The following is an 11,603-nucleotide window of genomic DNA, read 5'->3' on the forward strand; positions in this document are numbered from 1 at the left end:
ATTTTTTTATAATTTCACAGGGGAAAAATATTATAAGAATGTGATCCGATCCGGTGATTAAAACTCTTGATTTGTTAATTTATGGGCAAAGTGATAAACATGAAAGTTGTGGCATTTTCTATTATCTTCTAATATAATTAAGAATCACTCAATTTCGAGTTCATAAGAGAGAGATATGCTCGAAATACGACACTAATCATGTACAGTCGGAAGCTGTATAGTTGTTGCATACCAGCAATGTAATCGTGATTTATCGGCTTCTTAAGCTTCGATTCAGACTTTGATATTTGAATATGATTTGTAGATCATTGTCGTATCTTTCCAACATATGTTGAATCGCTCCATTACGAGAATTGAACTGAGAGATATGATCAAAATATCAGAGCTAGTCTATCGAGTCGTCATGCTCGAAAATGTTTGGCCGATCGGAACTTGAGACAATCATGTCACCTCAATGACATCCGAATTCAATCGATCAGCTTGAAATATGATTTCTTTGAAATTGAGTTGGCTTTATAATCATTTTGCCCACTAGTCATTTGAATAATTGGTTTGTGAAATATCATCGAAACACATTACCTCGCCAAATTTTCGGCTAAACTTCATTTGAGTTTCAGCTTGTCAAATCTCTCAATTTGACATCTTGCAACTACACACTTAAATAAATATGTTATAAACACAACACCAAGTTTTGTTATCATCATAATCAAGATTGATAAACGTTTCGGCTACCCAACAATATATATAATGTGTGTGTGACAGATTGATACATTAATATACTTTTAAAAATTATGAACACATAGATAATTATAATAAATTATATATTAAAATTTTATAAAACTACGCTAATTGAAAATATTTTAACATACTATTTTCAGTTATAAATAATCTTCTTGTTTATTTTTTTAGACATATTACCAAAAAAATTGATATATTTTTTATATAAAAAACTTAAAATAATTGAAATTATTTTAAGTTTTATTATTTATTAATATTAAAAATTATCTTTACATATTTTTTAAAATACTAATTAATTAAATAAACATATTGAATTGAAGTTTAATTATAATAAATCTATTGTTGACTTATTAATTTTTTTAAAAATTAAATTAATAAGTAAAAATATTTATATTGATAGATAAATATATTTAAATAAATAAAAATAATTCTCATTTAACTTTTATTTCAAAGAAATATTTTTAAAAACAATAATCTTAAATTACGAAATCTATACCGTTACGTGAGTTTTTGTATAAATATCAATAAAATTCCTACAAAATAAATATATTAAGATCATTTGAAAATGTTTAAAAAAGATGTGAGAATCTAAAAAAATCATTAAAAAAATTTTCAATTATACAAAAATTTATTATTTTAAAAAATCAATAAATATCTTCAACGAATGCTTCATAATACAAAAGTGAGATTAAAAATATCTTTTGACATACAGAAGACCGAAATTTGAAAGCATACGTTTCTATCTACTAAAATCATCAACGCTATTTCCTGGAAACTTCCTCTTTCTCAACGCCGGCCCCTCTACGCTTCGGTCTGCTCATTTTTGTCTGTCCACGACTAGAAACTGAAGCATAAATCTTGTTTTTTTTCAACCAACTTCCTTTCCTCATTCATTCACGCGTAAATTTATACATTTTTTTTTGTTTTAAAAAAAATTCAAGAAAATATTCATAATCGACTTTATTTTTCATGAGCAGTTTGTGGGTCTAGATTTTTGGATCAGTGAAAAAAGTGAAGATTATTTAAACCTCAAAAAAGGTAGAGACTCGAATTTGATCATTGGCATTATTCTTTCTTGCTCATTTTAGTCTTCATTTGATGGTTGTTTTTACTTTGAAGAATCTTTGATCTGGGCTAATTTATATGCTACTGCTGGTGTTGCTTATGTATTTGTTTTTTTTTAAAACTATTGTAGTGTTTTTTAAGGTTTCATTTTTCTGCTCTGTGTTTTTGGATGTGTTTCTAATTGATCTGGCCACCATTATACATTATATTTGCTTGTTGAGCAAACCTGATTTGAATTTGAAAAGTTTGAAAAGTGAACAGAGTTTCATATTGCCTACATCGTTGATGTAATTATGCATTCTATTTAGTATAAAAAGATTTTGTAAGTGAATACAGTAGAAACATTTGATTTCGCTCTTTCCAATTCCCATCTTCTGGAGATTGATTTATGTGGCAATAGAAACTTGGATTGTTGTTGCAGCGATGCTCTAGACTTGTGATCGGGCATTGCAATTTAGTACGTTGAGGAATGTAAAATTATATGCTAAATTTGTTTTTTCTTCTTGATTTAAATGAACTTGTGTATTGATTCATGCTATTCTTGAATTTGATTCGTAGGGAGATTCTCTATTTTTGTGGAGACTGGAGATGGTATCCATGGAAGAAAAGGTAGAATTTGAGTCTGACGAGATCCCACTTAGAGTATTACAGCCAACGAACAAAATTCAAACTTTGAATTGTGAAGGGCCTCACATTTTCTCACACCCAAAATTTTGTGCTTCATGGGTCCTTAGAAAGGCGCATCAATTCAATGTTCTCAGAAGTGTTCCCATTGTCTTGATTAGAGCAAAGATCAACATTTTACTGCCTTTTGGGCCATTGGCGATAATGCTACACTATATAACCAATAAACATGTAAGGATATCAAAACTTTCCCTATCGTCCTGGATTATTCTGCTTAATTTCAGGTATGATTTCTTGATGTGCTTTTTGGCCTGCAATGTGTTCTAGGGGTGGGTCTTCTTCTTCAGCTTACTCGGCATTACTCCTTTGGCAGAGCGCCTAGGTTATGCTACTGAGTACGTACCACTTTTGTTCTGCTGGTTTTATTTCCCTTCTTTACAGAAATACTTACATCCTTCTCGATGCAATTGTTGTAGGCAGCTTGCTTTTTGTACGGGACCAACAGGTAGCTTTTCCCCAGTCATTTCAATTTTCTTTTTTCTAAGTTATGTTGATGCTAATTTAAGTAGTTCAAGATGCCTAGAGGTTTTTCCTACCCCTCATATTTAATAAGTAATACTGGGTATGCACTGCAGTAGTGTAAATTTTGTATAGTGCTTGTAGAAGCTAATTTGGTTTTCTTCATGCATATCCTTCCTGTTGTGGACAGAGTCATTATAGCTGACAAATGTTCAGATTTATGGCATTTTTGTGATTTGGCCAACTTTTTGTGTGCTGGAAACAATTGCAGCCCAGAGCTGTTAATTGGTATTACCTTTCTCGATTCTTGAGATGCAGTTAACCAAGCTATTGGGACATTCATATAAAAAATTCTGAGTAGCTAAAAGATCAGATCATCAGAACTTTTATGGGTACTAAGGTTACTCTTCCTAGTTCCTACTGATGTAAACGTTGGCATTAGTATATAACCACTTTGTCTGGAAATTATGTTGCATGGATACAGGTACAGATATCGTATCGAATAAGATATAGATATGGAGATACGACAAATTTTGAAAATATAAGATACAATATGGTTAAGATACGAGAATTATTAAAAAATATATTAATATTATATTTACATACATATATATATATATATACACATGTATATAGATATATATCTTTGTAGATATACATGTGTATATCTATATATAGATATATACATGTATTACATGTATATCTATCTACATGTATATGTATGTATGTATGTATGTATGTTCAATAGACAACTTCAGAGGAGTTATTTAAGAAGAAAAAGAAAAAATTTCTTTTTTTTTGCCGAAACGTACTCAGAAACGTATCTCTGCCTTGTTCAAGACATATCCGACTGGTCAAATCTACAAAAAGTCAAACGTCAAATTTTGTCATGTCCGATACTTCAGAAAAAAATTTAGGAGCATCCGTGCTACATTGTCTTTAAATGGCATGAAAAGGGGCCCGATTCCATATTTTTTATGATTGGTAGGGGTGAGATCATTCATAGATAAAAGAGGGGGCCAAATTATGTGAAGAATCTTTCGACGCGCCGATTGACATAAATGGGATTGTTGGGCGCAAAAGTATGTTATGTAATATTAATTTTTATTTTGGATGGATAACATTCCTGGAACATGTTCTTGTTGTAAGGTTTACATGCCGCATATCTTTGGAGAAAGCAATCTTTGTAAAATATGGTCACTTTAGAAACTTGATAATTACCTTACAATTTTATTGGCAGTGGCTTGCATTGATTGAGTTAACAGTGTTAGGATTTCTAGCTTGTGTTATTTGAATTAACTTTTTGCTGATGGACTTATTATTTTATGTGTTAAGCAGTTTCAATATAGCTGACAGTGAATTTACAGTGTTCGTCTAAGAACTGAAGTTGGGGGGGAATGCCTGCATGCACAATGTAAAAATGTAAAGTAATGTACTGGGCCACTGGCACCATCATAACACGCTATTATGATTTAAGATTTTCTTAAATTATTGACGCAATCTACATGAAAACTGGAGATATCATCAATAATGACACATCTCATGACGCAAAATACCCTTACGACCTTATATCACTAACTATGTCTGAAAAGTAGCCTTGATTTCCTCCTCTAACGCGTAGCTACTTTCGATCGAATCTATTACCTTTTTCACTAGATGCAATCTTCTAAAGGAAGGGACACGACTTGTATAAGGTGTAATCCAATTAAAGAGATAGGTGATACTCCCTGAAATATCTCGTCTGATCAAGAATTCTCCATTGATATTAATTCAATATTATAATAATGTTTAAAGCATCAAAACCCATGACTGTTTTTATGAATGTCCTCATTCAAATCATCTGAAATTTTTATATAACAAACATTTGCTTGCCCACAATAACCCTCGTTGATAGACATCACACACTTGCAGTTTGCCGCAAGACATCAGTAAATAACGCAAGCTTTCAGTTCATTACAGGAGAATACGATTAGACATCATATACTCACAATGCCTTTGCATGCCAACACAGTCAAAGATCATGTGCTCATAGTATGTCACAGGTTAACATCATCAAACTCCATATGCTCACAATTTGTCGCAATCTAATGTCACCAAACAGCATATGCTAGCAATCTGTCCCAAGTAGCCACCTCAGTAAACATCATCACAACATTTTTATGTAATAAGTCTATCTATTTCAGCAAATTAACATCTAACATCTATATAGAGTCGATGTTTGCTTTTTCCTGCCAAACGATGTCTGACATTTTAATATAATCAATGTTTCCCTATTTTAGTAAACCTGCATCATGTAACATCATTTACTATTGGCTTTTATCGTTAAATATTATAATGATGTCTGTTCGTTAGCAAAGTCGATGTTGCTATAGCTACACCTAACTTTCGTGTAATCTTGCGATGTCTGATTTGTCATTAATATAAAATAGGCTTGGGAAATGAACCTCGCAACAAGAAGAATTGTAAGGTTGAATCACTCAAAAACCTTGGCTCCTCAGTTCTCTCGTGTCCATTTGATGAGAGAAGTATATATGCTATATGCATGGCAAAATTTGATTTATGTTACAGTAGACATGAGTAAAACTGTAAAAAGTTTAGTGTTTGTATGACCCAAGAAAGTGTTTGCATTGTACATGTACAATTACAAGACCCTGCCAAAAAAACCTGTCCACCCGCAATTTGCTAACCCGTCCTTACGTCGAAAGTTCGACCTTAGGAATTTATCATCTTTTAATTTCCGATTTGATTTCACCCGTTTCCTAGCTCGTTGGCACATTTAATATTTTTATTGTTAATTATTAATTATTAGTAATTTTGTCGGTTCTTTTAACACATTTGACGGCTAAAACACTTGAAGGCCAATCAAAGCCGCTGTTATATTAATATACAGTGTAAGATCCTTACAACAGAGCTTTTGGAAGAAAGTCCAGTGAAAACTAGTCTGGAAGTAATGAATGAAAACTTTTAACATCTCAACACACACACGAAGCAAATATGGATTGCATGGAGAATCAAATTCTCATACCAGAGAATATCGATCTGATCTAAACAAAAACGTGAATAAATGGTGGTGCAAAAGGTTCAATAATCACGGGAAGAGATAGGATCGAAGAATAAGCCATAGACATGTTAACATCCTCGATTCCAATAAAAGATCCGCTCTCCTCAGTTTGAAGGGGCCTTAGTTCATTTTCATCATCGCCCGCTTGAAGATTTTGAGCCTCGAGTTCCTCTGCAGCTTGGACCTATTTGGCTATGGAGTCCTCTACTGCAGTTTCTTCACTATTAGAATTGGTTTCTTCCTCAACCATTTCAACCTTTTGTGCAGGAGTCAAGGCTCCTGCCTTCCAGAGTACCATGATTGTTCTGAACAGTATTCACAGTTTTCTTTTACAAAAGAAACTGGGATAAATTATGAATACATAGAAAATGTACAAAATCGTGAACAAAAATCATTCTAACATGCGACAAATAAGCCATCCAGGAAAGAAGGGAGACTTAGCAGAAGTAGTACTGCAGGGAATTTGTGTGATGAAATGTAGTGGCTTAATTTTATTTTGTTGATAGAGTATTTGGGTTAGTTATATATATACTACCCTGACCAAACAATTATTTTGATTTATAACTTTCTTTAGCTTTTTTTTTCATTTAGGCTTTCTAGTTGCAAAAAATCATATAGGAAAATTCTGTTCAACCAACACTTGTTTTTAGAGACTAAATTGAATCCACATTGTGAAACTCCAGTTTCTGATGAAGAACAAAGTGTATCACAACGATTCTCTTACAAAATCCAGTTAGTGCTGGATTTACTGTTTTTAGTTTTGCTTTCTGTAAATATGACGTATATGGCGTGAATGATAGTAAAGATGGGTTGAGTTACCCATTTTTGCTTGCACATACGTCTTGTGCTTACTTGATAAGGTTTTGGATTGTTTAATCTCAGTGAAATTTGCTAAGCCCGTATGCCTTCAAAATGTGCGTATCTAGCAAATTGTGGCTGATTATTTTTTTACTCTAGAGCTTACATCTATTAATTTATAAAAATTTTCTGGCTGGTATAGGTATTCTTTAAAGAATTAAAACATGATTTTGTTTTGCTTAACCTGCAGTGGGTGGGCTTCTGAATGCTACATTTGGAAATGCTACTGAGATGATAATTTCAATGTATGCCTTGAAGAATGGGATGATTAGGGTGGTTCAGCAATCATTATTAGGTTCAATATTGTCGAATATGCTTTTGGTGCTTGGATGTGCATTCTTCTGTGGCGGGATTCATAATAAAAAAATCCAAGTTTTTGATCAGGTGATGGGTCTTTGTATTTTAGCGGTTACACATTTTGAATTAGGAGTGCTAATGACTAAATCAAGCCAAATACTAGTTATTTTTCTCATATTCTAGCTCGAGCTTGTATTTTTTAAGTTGGCTCAAAGCTCAAAAAACCATTATTTAGGGCTTTGTGGCTCAGCTTAAAGTTTGAAAATGAACTCGATTTGTTTGGTTTGAGCTTAACTATCGAGTTCTATTAAGCAAAAGCTTGAATTCGAGTCAAGCTCGTGGAACATATGTGTTGCGTTTGTGTAAATATAATATATGAATATTATGTATTGCTTACGTGTAATATCTATTTATTTTTCAAGTAATTGGTCTAGTTATGATTTTCTACGCATAAAATGTTGGATAATGAATTAAAAAGTAAGTTAGCCAATATTGCCATGGAGGATTCGGATTAAGAAATCCGGCATTGCTTGGGGTTTTATATGTTATTTCTTCAAATCTATTTAAACACAAGAACTATTATGTTTTTGAGAAAAGTATTACAGTTCGTAGGGAACTGATCGGAATGGAGGGAAGAAAAAAAGCGTGAACTGAAGCAGCTGAGAAAGGAGGGAAAATTTAGAGAAAATCTAGGAGATTATGGTTTTTGAAATTTACAAGAACACAAGAACTTGCTGGGAAAGAACCAAGTTTAAAAGAAATTTATGGGAGGAACGTAAGAGTCAATTGATAAAATGGCAGGAAAGAATTTGTGAGAACTATTGAAATTACTGATAAATTCATGAAATGAGATCTACATATCCAGTATGATGCTGAGGAGAACTGGGAAGAATTTTGGATGTGATACTGCCATACAAAGTTCTTATTTAATATTCTCAACTACAAAATAGTAGAAATATTAAAGCTAGCGAGCTGAACAGAATAATTCGGGCTCAAATTTGGCTCATAAGATAAATCTATCATTTTTTATTTTGACTGGAGTTTGATAACTTTGAATATGAAATGTCATATTTGAGTTGGCTGAAAACCTTGCAAACCAGCATTGTATTTTTGCACCTTTCCAGAATTCCAAATAGGGTGGACTTCCATTTTGTTATCAATTTGCCCGTGGGGCCGTAAATATATGTCACTAGCTAATGGGCATCAAAATGTTTCAGGCAACTGCACTGGTTAATTCCGGGTTACTGTTAATGGCTGTTATGGGTATATTGTTCCCGGCAGTGTTGCACTTTACTCATACTGAAGTGCATAAGGGCAAATCGGAGTTGGTTCTTTCACGATTTAGCAGCTGCATAATGCTAGTTGCGTATGCTAGCTATCTCTTCTTTCAGCTCAAGGTTCAAAAAAATCTTTACAGCGAGGTACGTCTCTATTGTTTGTAATTTGAGGACACCAACACATCTTGTATAGTATGAAGATAAATAATTTATGCTTGTTCCCATGAATGTTGGTCGGTGCAGGTGAGGGAGACCGATGAACAACATTCTGATGAAGATGAGGAACCTGAGATTACCAAATGGGAAGCAATTGGGTGGCTCGCTGTTTTGACTGTGTGGATATCTGTTTTATCTGGATATCTTGTCGATGCAATACAGGTAATTACCATAATGGAGAAGAAAAGGAGAAAGTGGAAAAAGAAAAAGAAAAAACGATTATTAAAGTCAAAATTTTATCTTGTCAGGGAGCATCTGAATCAATGAACATACCCGTGGCTTTTATTAGTGTCATTTTGCTTCCGATTGTGGGGAATGCTGCAGAACATGCTAGTGCTATCATGTTCGCGATGAAGGACAAGCTTGTGAGTTCTGAAAAATTGTAGAAATTTCCAAGCTAGGTTCTTACCCATGGTTTTGCATGATTGACGGTTGTGTTTCCAGGATATTAGTCTTGGAGTTGCTATTGGATCTTCTACTCAAATATCGATGTTTGTGGTAAGCCTTGTTTCATTTTTTCCATCTTTTGTGCTGCGACTGCGGAAAATAAATTCGTTGGTCTGGTTGATTCATGTTCGAGTTCTAAGTTATTTATGATGGCGGATGCAGATTCCATTTTGTGTTATTGTTGGTTGGTTCATGGGAAAGAGAATGGATTTGAATTTTCAACTGTTCGAGACAGCTACCCTGTTTATCACCGTTTTAGTGGTCGCCTTTATGCTTCAGGTTTGTCCAGTCACCTTTCTTTGTTTATGACTATGCTACACTAGGTCCAAACACATCCCTTGTGATCCATCCGTTGGATTATCTTCCGATTACATGAACCCCACGAAATTCAAATGGGACTTGTGCATAATAAGTGTGAAAGAGAAGCAAGTCAGGTTTCGTGCAAATTTTAGCTTGTCCAGTTTACTATTAGGTCATAACATACCTGGGTAAATAACCAGCGCAGATTGGATATGGTTTGGGTTTGGGTTCGGGTTCGGGTTTTCTCAATTTATTTTTACTGTTATTGAATTAAAATAATAGAAATCTTCGTAAAGAAATAAGAAAACCTTATGAATATAACAATAAAATAAATAATTTTATTTTATTTATCAAATATATGAATTAGCATAGGGAGAGATATAAAGAAAAGTAAAATTTTCCAATATATTATAGGATAGCAGGGTTGGGTCTGTCACATGAAGAAGAAAAAAACCTATCCAGACAAAATTGGTTTTTCTTTTGGCCAGATTTCACCGGTTCAGACTGGATTCCAAGTTTCTGGGTTTCAGTTGATAACACATTATACAACGACTTAAGAGTGTACAAATTTATTGTTGCAGGAAGGTCGTTCAAATTATTTTAAAGGTTTGATGCTTATTCTGTGTTATCTCATTGTCGCGGCCAGTTTCTTCGTGCACGTCGATCCATCAAATGGTGAGAGTCCTTATTGACCTTAAAACAAACCTCAAGAAAGTAGATGACACATTGTTGTTTCCTGTTGTGTTCATGTGCAGCTGATGATTAACCGCGCCTGCGCCCAACAGATTACATATTTTGTGCAATGGAATTGTGAGTGACCATTGTACCTCCTCTATCTGTAATTTGTTTTTGTTCCTTTCTTTTTTTTTTAAGATATGTTTATTCAAAATTTGTCGAGGTTTTCCCCAGGACTGGCTGCTGAATTGAGAAATCTAAAATTTGGTTGTTCAGAGGTTGTGGGGGATGCGAATGAAACATTAGAGTAGAGTGTCTATTTAGATTTAGGTGTAGATTGGGAAACAAAGGACACAAACATGTAAGAATTCTCATTCTTTCTTTATGGGATCTCTCATGTGATGAAAGTGTCTTTAGAAAACTTTATGGTTTTTGTCGAAAGTTTGGGCACAGTCGAGCACGAGTAGCCACCTTGTTCGAGTTTGACTTGAAAAGAAATATATTTATTACAATAGGATGGATATTATTTGATATGTTTAATCATTGGAGTTAACTTTGTTTTGTAAATTTAATCATTCGGTTTAATAATAAGATTTTTCGTTAAATTGTTTTGAGAAATAGAAATTAATTGATACCTCGTTGAAGAATTTAGAATTAAAATAGATAGTGATCCCAATTTATTTGTAGCTGCTTCAAATTAACTAAATACATTTATGAATCATGTATACCTTTGGATAATATTAAAACTAATTCCAAAATTGCTTAATTTAAAAAATTGGAGCAGAAAAATAGTTTTAAATATTTGAAATGGTCTTCAGTATTCATAAAAATTTTGGTATGATTTCTCTGTAAATAGGATATATAAAAAATTTAAAATATCTGTAAAAAAAATGACTCAAGGACGTCTTCGTGTTCATAAATAGTCACAAACAAGTGTCGTCTGACATAAATCAACAATTTACAAGTAGCAATTCAAATAAAACCGGCAAGACTCGTAACAACATAAACTAAATCTAATCACAAAAGAATAATACTAAATAATCATACAAATACACGGGCATCTCTATAGTAAATAGACTTATGATATAAATTGACAAGACTCCAATATATATAAATAGACTAAATAGGAGACTCCAACTCTGACAAGCATGCAATCTGATCTCACTCACGAGCTCCACTGGAAGACCTGGTGCTGCAAAACTATTCGGATGACCTACCATGATGCCCAACAGCAGCCACAGTATCCCCAGTATAAAATAATGAGATTATGATTCTAGTGCGAAACATTTAACAACAAATAATAATAATAAATCATGCATAATCATATAATAAAATAAAATATGCAATCCATGAATTTCTATCAATAACAACATGATAATATGAGCCAATAAACGGTAATGTAACTATGAGAATACTACTCGAGCAATAACATATAAGGAGCTACATTGTCATGCAACTAAATTGCCATGTCTTAATACCTTGATGCTAACACAAGCATCCACATTAATATAACAAACTTCAAGTGA

General features: G+C 33.1%; 1 protein-coding gene across 6 annotated transcripts; it reads left to right on the forward strand.

Moving 5' to 3' along the window:
• Positions 1–1,477: 1,477 nt before the first annotated feature.
• LOC140956963 (vacuolar cation/proton exchanger 3-like) lies at positions 1,478–10,682 on the forward strand. 6 transcript variants are annotated; one of them, XM_073413965.1, is made up of 14 exons: positions 1,478–1,776; positions 2,362–2,658; positions 2,755–2,822; positions 2,904–2,932; positions 5,376–5,471; positions 7,056–7,249; positions 8,380–8,583; positions 8,683–8,817; positions 8,904–9,020; positions 9,100–9,153; positions 9,265–9,381; positions 9,984–10,077; positions 10,158–10,212; positions 10,301–10,682. In XM_073413965.1, the coding sequence occupies exons 2-13, from the start codon at positions 2,392–2,394 to the stop codon at positions 10,166–10,168; spliced, it is 1,386 nt and encodes a 461-aa protein (XP_073270066.1). In that variant the 5' UTR covers positions 1,478–1,776; positions 2,362–2,391; the 3' UTR covers positions 10,169–10,212; positions 10,301–10,682. The 6 variants fall into 6 exon arrangements, with proteins under 6 accessions (XP_073270066.1, XP_073270067.1, XP_073270065.1 ...); XM_073413966.1 differs by having other exon boundaries at positions 10,312–10,682; XM_073413964.1 differs by having other exon boundaries at positions 10,356–10,682.
• Positions 10,683–11,603: the final 921 nt, after the last annotated feature.

The sequence above is a fragment of the Primulina huaijiensis genome, chromosome 14, assembly GCF_012295235.1.
Source record: "Primulina huaijiensis isolate GDHJ02 chromosome 14, ASM1229523v2, whole genome shotgun sequence".
NCBI classification, from domain to species: Eukaryota; Viridiplantae; Streptophyta; class Magnoliopsida; order Lamiales; family Gesneriaceae; genus Primulina; species Primulina huaijiensis.

Coding starts and splice junctions, on each gene's coding strand:
- LOC140956963 (XM_073413962.1), top strand. CDS start 2,392: ATGGTATCCATGGAAGAAAAGGTAGAATTTGAGTCTGACGAGATCCCA. Junction 2,823..2,903: donor CGCCTAGGTTATGCTACTGA/GTACGTACCACT, acceptor CAATTGTTGTAG/GCAGCTTGCTTTTTGTACGG. Junction 9,021..9,099: donor TCGCGATGAAGGACAAGCTT/GTGAGTTCTGAA, acceptor TTGTGTTTCCAG/GATATTAGTCTTGGAGTTGC.